An 18,116-nucleotide genomic window follows, 5' to 3' on the forward strand; every position below is an offset into this window, starting at 1 on the left:
TTTTTTGTAGGTTTTCTTCTAGGGTGTTTATGGTTTCAGATCTTACGTTTAGGTCTTTAATCCACCTTGAGTTAGTTCATGTATATGCTGAGAGGAATGGGTCCAATGTCATTCTTCTGCATATGCTATTCAGTTTTCCCAGCACCTTTTTGAAGATAGTCCTTTCCCCAATGTATGTTCTTGCTGGCTTTATTGAAGATCAACTTGATGTAAATATGTGGATTTCTGGGATCTCTTTTCTGTTCCATTGATCTATGTGTCTATTTTTATAATTATATCTTGCTGTTTTGGTTACCATTGGATTGTAGTGTAACTTAAAGCTAAGTAATGTGATGCTTCCAGCATTGTTCTTTTTGGTTAGGATTACTTTGACTAATCAAGCTGTTTTCGTGTCATATAAATTTCACATTTTTTATTTCTGTGAAAAATGACATTTTTATTTTGATAAGGATTGCATTGAATCCTTATCCTGTAGATTGTTTTGACAAGTATGGTCATTTTGATGATATTGATTCTCCCAATCCATGAGCACAGGATGTTTTCCCGCTTGTCTGCATCATCTGTAATTTATTTTATTTATTTAATTCAGTGTTTTGTAGTTCTTGTAGAGATCTTTCTCCTCCTTGGTTAAATATATTCCTAGGTATTTAATTTCATTTTTTGGTAGCTATTGTAAATGAGACTGTCTTCTTGATTTTGTCCTTGGCTAGATCATTATTGGTATATAGAAACACTACTAACATGTGTCTATTAATTTTGTATCATGAAACTTTATTAAACTCATTTATCAAATCTAAAAGTTTTTTTTTGGTGGAGTCATTAGGGTTTTCTAGACAAAAGCTCAATCATCAGGAATAATTTTACTTCCTCTTTTCCAGTCTGGATGACTTTATTATTTTCTCTTGCCTTATTGTTTTGGTGAGGACTTCCAGTTAAGTAAGAGTGATAAAAGTGGGCATCTTTACCTTGCTTTAGTTCTTACAGGAAATGCTTTCAATTTTTCCTTGTTAAGTATAATGTTGGTTGTATGTTGGCTGTATGTTTGTTGTAGATTGCCTTTATGATATTGAAGAATGTTCCTTGTATGCTGAGTTTATTGCAAATTTTTATCCGAAGAGATGCTGAAATTTATACAGTGATTTCTCTGCATCAATTGAGATTATCATATGTTTTTTTTTTCTTTCATTCTGTTGATGTGATGGATCGAATTTTTGATTTGCATGTGTTGAACCATCTTTGGATCCCTGGGATGCATCCCACATAATCACGATGTATTATGTTTTTGATGTGCTGTTGGATTTGATTTGCTAGTATTTTTTGAGGACTTTTGCATCGATGTTTTCTAGAGATATTGGTCTTTACTTCTTTTTATGCCTTTGTTTGGTTTTGGTATCAGATGATACTGGCCTTGTAGGATGAGTTAGAGAGACTTTCCTCTTCCTTGATTCTTAAAAATTGTTTCAAAAAGATTGATATTATTCTAATTATTATTATATTAGTCTAATTATTAGTTATTCTATTCTGGAGGTAGAATTGGGCAGTGAATCCATATGGTCCTAACCTTTTTCTTGTTCTTGGGATAATTTTTAATTACTGATTCAATTCTCACTAGTCATTATTGGTCTCTTTGGGAGTTGTATTTCTTCCTGGTTCAATCTTGGTAGGTTTTTTGTTTTCAGGAATTTATCTATTTCCTCTAGCTTTTCTAGCTTGTGAGCATAAAGTTGTTCATAATAGTTGCTAATAATCTTTTGTATTTCTGTGGTGAGTTATAATGCCTGCTTTTTTATTCCTCATTTTGTTTGTTTAGATCTTCTATCTTTTCTTCTTCTTTAGTCTAGCTGATAGTGATAGGGACAGGGGGCAGAGAAATCATAGGCAGAAGAGGGTGGGTCCCTGGCAAAGCCCCATCCTCAAGCCGAAAAGCCTGAGACCGCAGCCCAAAGTGAGAACTCATAACCCTGTTTTCCCGCTCAAATGCTGCCTTTTCCTAAACATCCAAGGCCCACCCCACTCCCTCACCCTGTGCCTATAAAGACCCCCAGACTCAGCCAGCAGAGAGAAGCAGCTGGACACTAGGGACTACAGCCGGACATTGGAGATAAGTGGTTTGACTTCAGAGGGGCAGCTTGACGGTGTAACTTTGGAGAAGAGTCCAGCTGGAGATGGCCTGACTTGAGGGGATGATTACCTGCCCGTCCCCTTTCCAGCTGCCCTTTCCACTGAGAGCCATTTTCCCTGGCAATAAAATCTCTCGCATTTACCATCCTTCAATTTGCTTGAGCGACCTCATTTTTTTCTGGATGCCAGGCAAGAGCTCAGGAGCCACGAGTGTGGATACAAAAGGCTGCCACACTGGCCCTTTGCCCTCGCTGGCAGACGACATCTGCCGGCCCATTGAGCTGTTAACACTTAAGCCATCTGCAGACTGCAGAGCTAAAAGAGCACTGAAACATGTCCTCTGGAGCTTCAAGGGTCGCAGGCACCCCCCTTAGATGCTGCTGTGGGGCCCTCAGGGAGTTTGTTTCTGCCACATCCAAAAGCACTTACTCCGGCTCCTTTACTCTCTCACCTGTACGCTCCCTCCTGTGAGGGGTGGAATGCAGCAGGTCCCAGAGAGTGGAGTTCACTCCTGCCAGCACCGCAGTGGCTGGCTGGTTTCTGGGCTCCTGTACTCCAGTTCCCGCCTCCTTTGCTCCTGTGCTCCCTCCCGCGAGGAGCTGAGAGCAACAGGCTGAGTCAACAGGGCACCCCTGTCGTGAATCCCGCGAAAGGGTTGGGGAAATATCCTGCTTCAGTAGTGTATCAATTTTATCTTTTTGAAGAACAAACTTTTTGTCCTGTTGATCCATTGGGTTTGTTTTGTTTGCTATCTGTTTAGTAATGATGGACCTCTCTTCTCACTCTGTTAGTTCTCATGAGAGCAGGGTTTTTTTTTTTTTCCAAAGGAGTCTAGAACTTCCCTCCTCTCTCTCTTGCTTCTTCTCTCACCATGTGATCTCTGCACATACCAGTTCCCCTTCTCTTTCCACCAAGAGGAAGCAGCCTGAAGCCCTCACCAGAAGCAGATGCTGGCACTGTGCTTCTTGTTCAGTCTGCAGAACTGTGAGCCAAATAAACCTATTTCTTTTATAAGTTACCTAGTGTTAGTATTCCTTCATAGCAACCCAACAACTGACTAAGACACATTAAATCTCACAAGCTAAGGGGCTTCGTCCCTCAAGACTGGCCCCATATCAGGTGCAAGTATTAGGTAAGCCATACTTCTGACAGACCAGATATAAATTGGGGGTTCTCATGATACCCTCCACAGTGTAACAATGTTAGAATGGCTCACAGAACTCAGGAAAATACTTTACTTATAGTTAATGGTTTATTATATAAGATACAACTCAAGAACAGCTACATGGATGATATATTTAGGGCAAGGTATTGGAGGAGACGAGAAGAATTTCCATGCTTTCTCCAGCTGCCCCACACTCCCAGCAAATTGACATGTAATAAACCCAGAAGATCATTGAATCTCTTTTTTTTTTAATAGAGATCAATTTCCAGCCCTGCCTCTCTTCTTCCAAAAGTCCAGTGAGTCAAGCTGAAAGCCCCAACCCTCTAATCACTTGGTCATCCTGATAACCAGCCCTGTTCTAAGGCCAGCTGGGGGTCCCACCCTAAATCACCTGATGGAAATAAGCACAATTTCAGGTGTGACTGAAATGTGTTTATTCATTCTCAAGAACAAAAAACACTCCCATCGCTTAGGAAATTCCAAGGGTTTTATTAGAAGCTGTGCGTCAAGAGTCAGAGACAGAAACCAAACATGTTCTGCGTTATGCTATATATATTATATATATAAAAAAGATAAAATTAGTATACTTTTTATATATAAAAGATGCAATTAGTTAATATATTTAAGTATTTATGCTTCTGTATTTATAGTAAATATTTTTTCAGTTTGTTTTATATGGTCTTTGAAGGGATGACATATTACTTTTTGATATAGTCAGCATCAGTATGTTCCTTTGATTAATTCATTACTTTTATGTGTGACTATCTTTTCCCATTCTGAGATAAGTATACTTTTCACCTAAATTTATCTTTTATTTTAAAAGTATATTTTATATGTAAATTATTTTTATAAAAATGTGTGATAATTGTATACTTTTTAAATTAGTCAACTTATTTTTCAGTGCTACTAGTTTGAAAAGACTTTATTAGGTATCTCAAAATTCTTAAGAAGAACAAAAATTAGAAAAGCTTAAACGCTATGTTTTATTGTCATGTTTTATGTGAAGGCCACATTTTAGACAAAATATGCTTATGGAAGAAGTAATAGGAGAGCAAATTAATAAGAAAATAATTGCTTTACTTCAATTGTAACCAAATTAATTTTTTGTCAATCACTACAAGACAAAATACTTGGCCTTTTTGGGTTTTGTTTTCTTTAAAGTTCTTGTTATTCAGGTTGTCCTGATATTTTTTTGCATTATTTTATTCTTTTTTGTTCTTGGTTTACACAAATCATCACAGATCAGATCCTGGCCTAACAGGGAGTCTTAGATTCTCAAGCAAGAGGAAACAAGTTTAAATATCGGTAGTAAAAATTTAATAAAAATAACGGATAGTAAAGCAAGAATTTCTTTAACCAGCTGAAATTCTGATCAGTGTATCTTAAGATCTTGATATGGCAACCGAAATTTGTAGCATGAATTATAAATGAAAATGTAAGCATCCTCTCAATCTCTCTTTCTTTCTCTCTCTCATACACACACTTCAGACACTCACAGACAAATCCACCATATATAGTATCAATAAAAATTTTATTTACCTTTTGCTGACCACACGCAGTTATATCTTCTGTATAGGTCGCCAATTGTTTTGAAGCATTTCTTGCATGTGCCGACAAACATACATGACCTCCAAGGTAAGTATATTGTATATCTAAGTCTGTCATTGGTACTAGTTCTGAATGTATCCAGTGACAAACAATCTTTCCACAAAGGATATCACTAGCAACATAAGACAGAAAAACGTTACCAATTTGTCACTCAGGTACACAATTATTAGGTTAATAACAATTCAGAAGTGAGGATAATTCAAAATATTACTCAGATCATAACAGCAAAGCTTTTCACAGCACACAATGCCTTATTAAATGCAACAAATAAATCTATCTGCATATACTAGATACTGTCTCTTATTTACTTCAAGTCACTCTTTGCAGTACATACACAAAACACAACATATGCACTTGGAAGATGTATACTTTTCTAAATACGTACAAAAAAGGACAGCGTTGACCACAGTTTCCAAATTTGTCATTTTGAAAATTCACTTCTTCTGTACACAGAAGATTAGCAGACTTAGAAACTGAAAACATACGAAGTTATAGTTACTTATATTAAAAATATTAAAAGGTAAAAGTGTGGTAAGTCAATAGAGAGCTATCTAGATCACAACAATGTCCAGTCAGTGTAATCTGCTATAAATTTTTGATGTCCTCTACTGGCTTTACAAGGAGAAGCACTTACTGAAAACTACACACATGAGAAGAGAAAAATTCATGTTATAATGTAGAGATAATTAAGAAATCAGTCACCTGCTCTCTTATCTACTATTCTAATAGTCTACTCCCTTTGCAACAACCACTTTCAGCTGGACTAATGTCCTACTATTGCGTCCTGTAGCTATCAGGTCTATTTTAACTCTTGACATCATTCAAAGTTGCTTTGATTTGCAATTTTATTTCCAAATTTGAATGTAAAACAACACTTTCAGGGATGGCTCTTGGGTGGGTTACTGACTTTAGAATAGCTACAGTTTAAATATAAACCTCAAAAAAAAGATAAAACAATTACATTTTCCAAATAACTGTGAACACTGTCTATCCCTGTCTCTGCATATTCCTTTAAAGCAATAGCTAGTCTTATTACTGCAGGATTCTAAATCAGCAGCTTTCACATCAGGTACACAAAACTCAGATGTTCCATTGCAATATTCTGGAAAATCACACATATCTATGCTTTTTCTGCAGACATGGCCTCTTGCATAGATCTGTGAGAGAAAGAAAAACAAATACATTTATTTTTCAGGCTCAATCCGGTTTACCTCCACTACCAAGAATTGAAATGGACTAAATCAAACAAGGAGCTCCAATGACCTATCTATACTATATATTGAGAATGCTTGCTTGAGAATTGTCAGCTTAAAAGCAAGGATATCCAAGAGATGCATCGAATCAAATTCCTGTTTGAAACAAACACTCACTAGAGCATGAAGCCAGACCTATCTTCAATTTTAACCTAAGTTTGTGTTTATTTTTCTTTGCTTGGACATTCATCATCCAGTTACAACTGACCAATACATAATCAATATTAATGTTTTTATTTTAAAATTACCTGTAGGAATATCTAAGCACTCATTAGAAACAGGTAATAAAGGCCAGGTGTGGTGGCTTACGCCTGTAATCCCAGCACTTTGGGAGGCCGAGGCAGGCAGATCACCTGAGGTTAGGTGTTCAAGATCAGCCTGGCCAACATGGTGAAACTCCGTCTATACTAAAAATACAAAAATGTGCTGGGTGTGGTGGCATGCTCTGTAGTCCCAGCTACTTGAAGGCTGAGGTAAGAGAATCACTTGAACCTGGGAGGTGGAGGTTGCAGTGAGCTGAGACTGCACCATTGCACTCCAGCCTGGGCAACAAGAGCAAAACTCCATCTTGGTGGGGGTGGGGGGGAAGAAAGAAAAAGAAATAGGTAACAAAACTTACCGTACAAGTTTTATTGTTACAGCATGGTCCACTGCCACATTCTGCAAATCCAATTAGAGTACAATCTGCAGGATTACAGCATTTTTTATAAGTGCATGCCTAAAAGCAAATACAATAAATTTAAATGTTTTACATCAAATTTTAGTCAAATAAATAGTTTTATTTTCAAAATAAAGTATCTCTCCAACTTGATTCTAATCATACCATGACTTTTGGATTCTGTATTTTTACACCACTTCACTTAAACTTAATATACTTTCCTTATAAGAAAAAAAAAAGATGACAATGAAAATACAATTTCATTCTGAAGAAATTGATCTATTAAAAATTTAGTGCAATTAAAAAAATTATTTTTGTTTATGAAAGCATGCATGCAAGTTTTTATATTTTTTTACTTACTATGCCATAAGTACTTTTCTGTATTATCAAATCCTCTCAAGGGGAGTCGCTGGAAGAGTTTGGAGGAGCAGGATAGAAAAAGCCTACATTTGGCCAGGTGCAGTGGCTCGCCTGTGATCACCCAGTCAGGGTGGAGGTTGCACTTCAGCTTGGGTGACAGAGCAAGATTGTATATCAATAAATAAATACGAATAAAAAGCACAGATTCTTGTTAAGGATTAAAGGACAAGAAGATGAGGGAGTTTTAAACTTCTTAGAGATTAGATAAATGCTCATGACCAGAATGTTGATAGAAATATGGATAGCAAAGATCATTCTCATCAGGTTAAGATGAAACTGAAGAACAAGGTTTTGGAAGCAAGGGTCATCCTTGCTATAAACTAGTCAAGAACTTGGCTGAACTATGACCATGCCTGAGGGGTTTGCAGAAGACCAAACGTAAGAGTGATGAACTAGAATAATTGGCAGAAGAAATTTTATGTAGCAAGGTTCTCAGAATGTTGTGTGGTTGCTTCTAATTTCTTATTGTAAACTGCTAGAGAAAAGGGGGATAAAGCAGAAAAACTTGAAAAATTCATAGTTTGGCAGTATAGTGAGGAAAGAAAGCACATTTACAGGAGAGAAAACCAAGGATGTAGCACAGGGACACCTTTGCTTAAAAGATTAACAAAGATAGAAGAAAGCTGATACGGTTAGGATTGGTGTTCCTACCCAATTCTCCCTACAATGTCAATTGTAACCCCCAGTGTTGGAGGTGGGGTCTAGTGGGAGGTGGCTGAATCATAGGGATAGTTTCTCATGTTTTAACACCACCCCACTGTGGAACTGTTCTCGTGACAGAGTTCTCACAAGATTTGGTTGTTTAAAAGTGTGTAGCACCTCTTCCTTCTCTCTCTCTTCCTCCTCCTCAGGCCATGTGAAATACGCCTACTTCCCCTTCATCTTCTGACATGATTGTAAGTTTCCTGAGGCCTCCCCCAGCTGTGCTTCCTGTAGAGCCAGCAGAACGATAAACCAATCAAACTTTTTTCTTTCTTTATAAGCTATCCAGTACCAAGTATTTCTTTATAGCATTGAGAAAATGAACTAATACAAAAGCCAAGTGCTATTCCTCAAGCAATGAAAGAAAGTCCCCAAAGGTATTTCAGATACCTTTGAGGCCCAGATGCCTAGGAGGGCTGAATGGCTTCAGAGGACAAGTCCAGGGCACTCTCCATGAGCTCACTGACCAATTCCACCTCAGGATACTGCTCCTGGCCCTGCTGCACAATGCCCTGCAGCTACCATGGCCTCAGCTGCAACAGCCATAGGTATAGCTCCTATCGCAGTTCCAGATGGTACAAGTCATTAACCTTGGTGGAATCCACATGGTGCTAATTTTGCAGGCTTGCAAAAAGTAAGAACTGTGGAAGCATGGCAGCTCCCACTCAGATTTCAAAGGATGTCCTTGAAAGCCTGGAGGCCCGGCAGAGACTTGTTGCAAGGGCAAAGCCACCACAGAGTCTCCCCAGAGCACTGCCTAGTGGAACTGTGAGAGTGGAACTAACACAGAGACCCCAGAACTATACAGCAACCAGCATGCAATGCCAGCCTGGTGGTGTTGGGTTGATTGAGCCCAGCCAAACCATAGGGATGGGGCGACCCAATGCCTGGAGCCCCCTGTACCTGTTTATAGAAGATGCAGGACATGTCGTCAAAGGAAATTATTCAGGAGTCTGAATGCCCATCATTGGCTCTCTTGGGTTTCAGACTTGCTTGAGGCCTGTTACCCATTTCTTCTTGTCTATTTCTCCTTTTCAAAATGGGGTTGTGTGTGCTGTGCTTGTAAGTAAATAACTTGTGTTGATTTTACAGGTTCTTAAAGTATCTCTAACAGACATATTGGCAGTCCTCCCCAGTGGACTCCTTGTGGCTAAAATGAGACACACCAGAAACCAGAATATCATGGCTAGCAAAATGAAGGGGTAGTCATGTATTCTGGTATAGTTAATTCTGTGCCAGCTGATAACCCTCTCCCGTACCTTGTGGTCCTGCCACAACTCCAACTGGACAGAAGATTGGTCTTATAAACATTCTTTATTGATAAACACTCATGAACTTCAAGCCAGTTTCAGGCAACTTATAGAGATTGCACACAAACTGTCTTTGTGCCCTACAGTCCCCTTTTGACATAAAGAGCCAAATTCCACCTGATTTTAGTGCTAGTTAAAAGTGAAATGAATGTAGAACATATGTTACATGAATGTTTACTCACTATACATGCGCCTGACTTCCTTTATGAATATTCATAGATTTCTCCCAATCTTGCGCAGCATGTGTATAAATCTGACTCTGTAAGACATATATACCACCTCCCTCTTCCCTTCTGCAGAGAATGAACTTCTAGCTTTCACTGGAAGCTATGTTCCCCAATCTACAGATTGCTTCTCCCCCTGAAAATAGTCTTTTCCTTTTCTTCCTTCATGGATATAAAAGTCTTTTGTTAACAATTCTGGCAACATGGGATGGGATCCACAGTGGCCCCTGATTTCTTTCTTGGCACTGCCTTGAAAAATTCCTAAGTTCAATTGCTTCCTGGTTACACTGGGCAAGAACTGGGTAAGCGCTATTGAATCTAAGAGTTCATGCTTTTAGATTGAAATCTAGGGAACTGTTTTCTTTAAGAAAAGTCTGCCCATTCAGCTGTGGCCTGCAGTCCACCTGCAGTCTAGCAGGGATGCCTGCACCAAGGTTGCACTGGGAAGGCCACCTTCTTTAGGTGAGTGCTGTGTGTAACTTACCCAGTATGGAAATGGTTTTGGACCAACTACTATCAGAGACTCTCGAGTTTACACATGTTTAAAAACTATAGGAAAAATTCTTGTTAATATTTGGTATCCTGGATAAAAATAAGTCGATATAACTTAAAGCTTTCTTGGCCACAATGGGGAACTTTTAACATGTCTCAATCAGTTTATCTACATGCGCAATAAAGAACAGAAGATTCCACACCTCTCAAAAGCAATGTGAGGTCTTTTTCATTTGCTAAAAGGAAAGCTCTAAGTGAAATCAAGGATCTCTAGTTGCCCCTTTAAATGAGACTAAATCAAAACTTAATCAAGATCTTAAAAAAATTGAAAATCCCTCTAAATCGGACCCTAAATCCAAAGGACACTGTGCCTTCTTGCCTTTCTCCTTGAACTCCACCAATGTCACCCCCATATGCATTAGCCCCTTGCTGCCAATCACTTCTCTCTGAGCTGCCTTTCTTTCCTTCACCTTCTACTCATGAGCAACCCCCTCCAGTTGCTAATTCTGCAACCCCTCTGATCACACCTTTTAAAAGGATTGCTAACCAGGCTTGCAGATTACCTCTTACTGTCCTGGGACAAAGTCTGAGCTTTCCAGCATTAGTCAAAGATTTTTCTAATCCTAAAATAGACTTGCTTGAGTTTGAATGCTGCTTTAGTTTGATTATAAATGTTTACCAGCCAGGACCTCTTGATGTTCACTAGTTGATTCAAATGTTAGTGGAAAATGTCTTAACCCAAGGATGGATGTGTTTAGATGACTGGACTAAGCCCCAAGATGATTTTCAGCCTACTAAGGAAATAGCCTTTGAAGTGGTGAGAAAAACAATTGTTGAATTGATTAAAGCCATCTCGGCACTCTTTCTTGACAAACTAATTGGAACGCCATTGACTCAGAAAAAAGACAAATCTGTCATTGATTCCTTTGACTGATTCAAAACACTTTCTTTTTTCTTTTTTCTTTCTTTCTCTTTTTTTTTTTTTTTGAGACAGAGTCTCACTCTGTTGCCAAGGCTGGAGTGGAGTGGCACGATCTCGGCTCACTGCAACCTCCACCTCCTGGATTCAAGTGATTCTCCAGCCTCAGCCTCCTGGATAGCTGGGATTACAGGTGCATACCACCACAACTGGCTATTTTTTTGTAAATTTTTTGTATTTAGTAGAGAAGGGGTTTCACCATGTTGGTCTGGCTGCTCTCAAACTCCTGACCTCAGGTGATCCACCTACCTTGGCCTCCCAAAGCGCTGGGATTATAGGCGTGAGCGACTGTGCCTGGCCGATTCAAAAGGCTTTCTACAAAATTCTGGTATCAAAGATCTAACTGATGATATTATAAATCTTTTTAAACTCACTTTCCCTCAAGTAAGTTAAAGCCCTTAGCACCCTGGCTAAGCAATATGATCCCAATTGGCCTTCTAAGAGACCCTATGATATAGCTTCTTTGGCCAATCACCTCTCTAAAATCCTAGAAAAGAAAAAAGAGGCTAAAGCCACCAAGGCACTAGAATGGCAAGAAAGACAGATAAACTCATGGCCTTGCATATTCAACAACTCGTAAAGTCTCTCCCATATCAGCAAACTCCATTTAATAGTTAGAAATTAGTTTCATCTGCTGCAAGAGGTATAATTTGCTTTTTCTGGCATTTGAAATGAGACTGTAAAAAATATAAATGAGGGCTTCAGAAGGACACCAATAAGATAAAGAAGCTCCCTTCTTGGAAACAATAAGAGAAATATTTATTGATCAGAACTAGGGGTACTCCAGGGAGACATGGGAGATTTTTCCTCTCCTTTCAGTCAATCGGTTGGGAGAGGTTTATCTTAAAAATTAACAACAGAATAGTCCAAGTTGTAACAGACACTGCATCTATGCTTAACCTTGACTCCTTTTAAAATCCAACCACCCAGAGTGACCAACTTATTCATATGGCTGAGTCACTAACCAATCTAAGACTATCTTCAAGTCTAAACTAGTTGCTTACCAACTAGGGCCTCTTACTGGCATTGCAGCTTTTTACTTCTTCCTTTTGCCCCAATACACCTAATAGGAAGGGACTTTCTTGAAAAATACCAAGCTTGTTTTTTTTTCACCTATAAGGGAGATATTGTTTTAAAGGTCTCCTTGCCTGAGACTTCAGCCTCTGACCTCAGCCATGTATTCCCCTTAGTAGTCTCCAGTCATCCAGTTGATCCTGGACATCCAGCTCTAAATAAACTGTTTGAAATCCTTTGGGAATAAATCAATACCAATGTCAGCCTGATCCAGTCAGCACCACCCATTTCTACACAAATAGATCCTAACAAACCTCTACTGAACATAAAATAATATCCCCTCCACCATGAGGCTTTAGCTGGTATAGAACCCATTGTCAATAATTTCATTTTCAAGGAACTTATAGTCCCTTAAACCAGCCCCTGTAACATACCCCTTCTACCTGTTTCTAAGCTAATAGAAAGGAATGGAGACTTGCCCAGGATCTTAGAGCCATTCATAACATTTTATTCCCTTGCATCCTGTTGTGCTTGTTCCACATACCCTCTTAACCAATATACCTTCTAACACCCAATATTTTTCTGCTGTTGATTTCTGTAGTACTTTTTTTCACCATCCCTGTCGACCGCAAAAGTCCGTTTCTTTTTGCCTTCACATGGAAGGGCCATCAGTTCACCTGAACAGTGCACCCTCCAGGATGCACTGAAAGCCTTACCTACTTTTCCCAGATCTTACAGGCTGACTTAAAAGACATAACCTTCTCGACATGAACAGACACTTCTCAAAAGAAGACATTTATGCGGCCACCAAACATGAAAAAAAAGCTCATCATCACTGGTCATTAGAGAAATGCAAATCAAAACCACATTAAGATACCATCTCACACCAGTTAGAATGGTGATCATTAGAAAGTCAGGAAACAACAGATGCTGGAGAGGATGTGGAGAAATAAGAATGCTTTTACACTGTTGGTGGGAGTGTAAATTAGTTTAACCATTGTGGAAGACAGTGTGGCGATTCCTCAAGGATCTAGAACTAGAAATACCATTTGACCCAGCAATCCCATTACTGGGTATATACCCAAAGGATTATAAATCATTCTACTATAAAGACACATGGACATGTATATTTATTACAGCATTGTTCACAATAGCAAAGACTTGGAACCAACCCAAATGCCCACCAATAGATAGACTGGATAGACTGGATAGAGAAAATGTGGCACATATATCCCATGGAATACTAAGCAGCCATAAATAAAGGATGAGTTCATGTCCTTTGCAGGGAAATGGATGAAGCTGGAAACCATCATTCTCAGCAAACTAACACAGGAACAGAAAACCAAACACTGCATGTTCTCACTCATAAGTGGGAGCTTAACAATGAGAACACATGGACACAGGGAGGGGAATATTATACACCGGGGCCTGTTGGGGAGATGGGGGGCTAGGGGAGGGATAGCATTAGGAGCAATACCTAATGTAGATGATGGGTTGATGAGTGCAGCAAACCACCATGGCATATATATACCTATGTAACAAACCTGCATGTTCTGCAAATGTATCCCAGAACTTAAAGTATAATTAAAAAAAAAAAAAAAGGCATAACCTTCTCACATAGCCCAACTCTATTGCAATACATTGGTGATTTGCTTTTGTGTTCTCCCTTATGAAATACTTGTCTCACTGACACACTCTCCATTTACTTCACCAGCTATGTCTTAAGGGCCACAAAGATTCTAAAGATAAACTACAGTTTTGATGACAATTAAATCTCTTGGACATTTGCTGACCCCTTGGGACTCAACATCAACCCTTTCTGTCTTCAAGGCATATTTTACTTCCCCATTCCCACTATGAAAAGACAAAACTTAGGGCTACTTTCTAGGAAACATGGACTATTGCAGAGCTTAGAACACTAATTTTGCTTTACTGGCACAACCTTTATATATCCTGATTCAGGCCTCTTTTCCTGACCTCCTTACCTGGACTACCGATGGTGAACAGGACTTTAAGTCTCTGAAAGATAAGCTGTCCTCTGCCCAACACCCTCCGCCCCCCAATTTGGGACACTCTGTTTATGACCTCCCTTTTCCCCCTTTTTGTTCATGAGCAAGAGGGAGTTTGAACTCAACCACATGGAGGTAATAATTTACCCAACTGGTTACTAGAATGCCAAACTAGATTGTGTTTATCCGGGGCTACCACCATGTTTCAAGGCAGTTGTCACAACCAACGTCCTTATAAAAGCCACCGAGAAAATAGTAATGGGATTTCCTCTCACTGTTTATGCTCCTCACTCAATTAAATCCCTTCTCACTTCTCGCCAAATCCAGTATCTTTCAGCCAGGCTACTGACTGCCAATGAAATACTTCTCTTTCCCAACCTATTTTCTGTTGTAATCTCCCCAACTCTGTTCCTCTTTTACCTTCACCAGAAGATTCTCTATGACTGCATTACCTTTACACTCTTCTTTCACCCCATATGAATTTAAAGGAAATGCCTTTACCCAATTCTGATTTTGTCTGGTAGATTGATGGGCCTTTTTTCAGAGACCTACTGGCTTCTATTAAGCTAGGTTTGCAGTTGTTTCCCTGCAAACTATTGAATCAGGCCTTCTGCCCAACAGGCAGAATTCAATGCTCTTACCCGAGTTTACCTGTTGGCCAAAGATAAAACTGCAAACATTTACACAGATAGCAGGTATGCTTTTTGGGTTGCTCATGATTTTGGAATTCTCTGGAAACAGAGGGTTTCTAACCTCTTCTGGACTGCTCATCAGAAATAGAGACCACATTTTGTTATTTCTTGATGCCATTCAAGTTCCTAGGGCTCTGGTCATCATTAAAATTCAAGGCAATTCCTTTTGACATACCGAAAATAGCAAAGACAAACATCTAGCTGAGAGTGCAGCTAAGTCTGCAGCCTTAAACAACACCCCCTCTTCTGTTATGACTGTCTTAATCCAGGCTCCATCCTTACATCCTGTTCTAAAAATCTCTTGAAACATCTCAAAAAAGTGCTCAGAACTTGAAAAGGAAAATTAGACAAAACGAGGCTGTATCTATAATCCCAGATCCCAACTATGGGCTAACCCTAACAGACATTCAGTCCTTCTAGAAAATTTACCAAGGGTCACTCTTACTTTTGTATATAACCCCACCATTAGAGTTCTGACCAAAGGATCCAATGGTGTAAACAGTGCTGTTGGGGAATCTCCCTGGTGATTGCTTCTCAAGTTAATATATTAGGCAAAATTCACTCTTATACAATGCAGGGAAGTCCTTAAGGGCTACCCCAGGCAAATTCCCATTGTGAAAAGGGCCTTTCTAAAACTGACTACTGACTTTATCCAATATTCCCTTTCTCAGTGATACAAATATGTACTTGTCATGATAGATATGTAGTTTTACAGTGGGAAAGCTTTCCCCTGCAGACAAGCCACAGTGCTGCCAGTAGCCAAAGTACTTCATGAGAAAATTACCTATGGAGTTCCACCAAGTTCCATAGTGATCAGGGAACTCATTTTACTGGCCAAGCATTAAAATGAGTTGCTAATGTTTGGCCTATTCTATGACATTTCAGTGGTGCTTACCACACCCAATCTTTTGGGCTTGTAAAATGAACCAAGAGAATATTAAACGCAATTGGCTAAAATTACAAGCAGCTTCAATCTGCCCTGGCCCGAAGCTCTTCCTCTGGTTTTGGTAATTGTGAAGTCTATCCCCACCAGAGTTGCTTTTCCCCTTTTGAGGTGGTCACAGGTCAATCCATATATTTAACTGAAGAAATATTTTCCCTTACTCAGATACAAGGAGATCTCCTGACCTGCTGCCAAGTCCTGGAGGACTTGTTAAGGCTCTAAAGACTAACAGCTGGTTGTGAGTACCTTTACAGTCATCAACCAAGAGATGAACCCCAATATCATAATGTCCAGCCTAAAGACTTTATATATTAGAAGAGATATTGCTGAATGACTCCCTCCAATCCCACTAGAAAGGTCCATTTCAAGTACACTTAATTAACCCATTGTGCTGCTAAGATACAGGTCATTAACTCCTGGGTACATATATCTCACCTAAAAACAACACCAGACTCTGCTGAGAACTGGACTTCAGCATCAATACCTGACACTAAGCTCAGGTTGACTAAAGCTTCAATGCCAAGACAAGAAAAGGATGACAACTGAGGTAGACTGCCCTCTCACAAAACTCCAGGCCTATATGGTCTGGATGAATCAATGTTTATATTTACCTTATAATATTCATTGTTCTTATCACTTTAGGAGTTTTCATTATTGTTACTATCCAATGTAAAATAGAACACTTATCTTTGCTTTACTTATTCTAAACTAACATGCCCAGTCTTTATGATTACTTTATAACTGTTTCCATTATTATAACATTAGCAATCTTATCTATCCTGGGTATCTTACGCCATGCTGGGATAGTTCCGTGTATTCCAATACTTAGACACCCATAAGCCTTTGCAAAACTATAAGACTTTTTGGCTGGCTAAACTTTTTGTTCCAGAGCTTTGTGAATGGTTATGTTGATTAGTCCAGTTCAAAATACATTTTACTCTCTTCTTTATAACTGCCCCTTGGTCTCACTGCATAGACTGACACGGTAATACTTTGGCTAAGCTGCCCTAAAGTGTTGTTACAAAAAGAAACCTATCAGATGGTTAGAGTCACCAATAACTTCCCACATTCATTCATGGTAAACATGTGACATTGACAATACTTGTCACTGACTTCTCATGTATCCTTAACATCACCACTTATCTGGACCAACTGCTTTCCCTGTTGACTCTGAGTCCAATCGCCTCAAGACTCAAATATTACCACTTCCTGGTTTAATTTGTCCCATGTTATTAATGTTAGAAACCCATTCTATACCAGTAGACCTCCTCGATCTTTAAACTACTGGATAGATAAATATAGTCTAGATTGAATAAAGAAAGGTATGTCCCTACTATTCAAATGATTCATGATTCAATTCAATACTGTCAACATTTACCATGAATAAATTAATTAGTGAACACACCCTTGAGGGCATCGCTTGTGCCTTCACCAGGCTTTGTGTTTATATGGGACATAGGGTCTGATCTGCCTGGATAGGGATGGGCACACCATTGCCTCAACAGGTTACACATAAAAGGTTCAGACTTGCCTATGAAAAGACTCCTGCTCTCTCTTTATTATAAAACTAAAAGGTCTATGCTAACAGGATGTAAAGATAATATAGGTAAAAACATCCTAGAACTATTACTTCTAAGTGCTTGGGTTTATGTTACCAGAGATATAATTCAAAAACCTATCCACTACCATTGGTTAGATAGCTAATGACACTGTAGAAAGCCTTAGAGTGCAACAAAAAGTTTCTGAACTCCCTTGCTCAAGTAATACTAAATAATACGATTGCCTTAAATTTTCTCCTAACCAAACAGAGAAGAGTCTGCACAGTGGCCCATGTAACTGGTTACACTTACATCAACACCTCAGGTAAAGTAGAGGTTCCTATAAAAAGAATTTCCAAACAAGCGAAATCGTTATGAGATATACAAACTACTGATCCTCTCCATCTATTTAGTAGGCTTCCTGTCAGACTGGAACATTCTTTTCATGCTGACATTCAAGTGCTTGTTATAATCACAGTCTTCATCATACTTTTCTTCCTAATAGTTAAATTACTTAAGCAACTGCTGTAAGTCTACTGTTAAAATCAGAATTATGGCAGCATAAGGTATTCAACTGATAGATAAAATAAACCTACAAACCTAGCTACAGTCTCATCCCTACAGTGCTGTTCTGGTGCAGGAATGTGTATATGTACGAAGACAGCTGTGCTAGTTAAAAACAAGTGTTACAATCTCCCACTGTAACCCTGATGACTTCCCTGTGTCACTGGAGTCTGTGAAGTATTTCACTGACAGGTACCAGCCACAAGCTTGTTTACTTAGTCTCCGTAAAACATTTTAATAATCTTCCTGCCAGACTGCAGTTTTCTCCCATCTCCAACAAAATATTTTTAACCTGTCTACCCTTTTCCCCTGCCTGGCCTAAGTTATACAGTTAGCTCTAAGTCTCTCTGCCACATGAGTCTCTTCAAGGGACTTGATATACTCAGAACAGGTAGCCATGCCACCCTGGCACCAATATGGGACA

General features: G+C 39.1%; 1 protein-coding gene across 1 annotated transcript in view; it reads right to left on the bottom strand.

Moving 5' to 3' along the window:
* Positions 1-18,116, bottom strand: part of LOC105549188 (disintegrin and metalloproteinase domain-containing protein 18-like) — a 79,641-nt gene that overhangs the window by 20,699 nt on the left and 40,826 nt on the right. The window contains exons 13-16 of the mRNA XM_011993609.1: positions 6,767-6,865; positions 5,856-6,051; positions 5,280-5,367; positions 4,826-5,006 (exon numbers count right to left, since the gene is read on the bottom strand). Coding sequence (XP_011848999.1) covers positions 4,826-5,006; positions 5,280-5,367; positions 5,856-6,051; positions 6,767-6,865 — 564 coding nt within the window. The remainder of the gene's footprint in view (positions 1-4,825; positions 5,007-5,279; positions 5,368-5,855; positions 6,052-6,766; positions 6,866-18,116) is intronic.

The sequence above is a fragment of the Mandrillus leucophaeus genome, unplaced genomic scaffold (assembly GCF_000951045.1).
Source record: "Mandrillus leucophaeus isolate KB7577 unplaced genomic scaffold, Mleu.le_1.0 Scaffold111, whole genome shotgun sequence".
In the NCBI taxonomy this organism is placed as follows: domain Eukaryota; kingdom Metazoa; phylum Chordata; class Mammalia; order Primates; family Cercopithecidae; genus Mandrillus; species Mandrillus leucophaeus.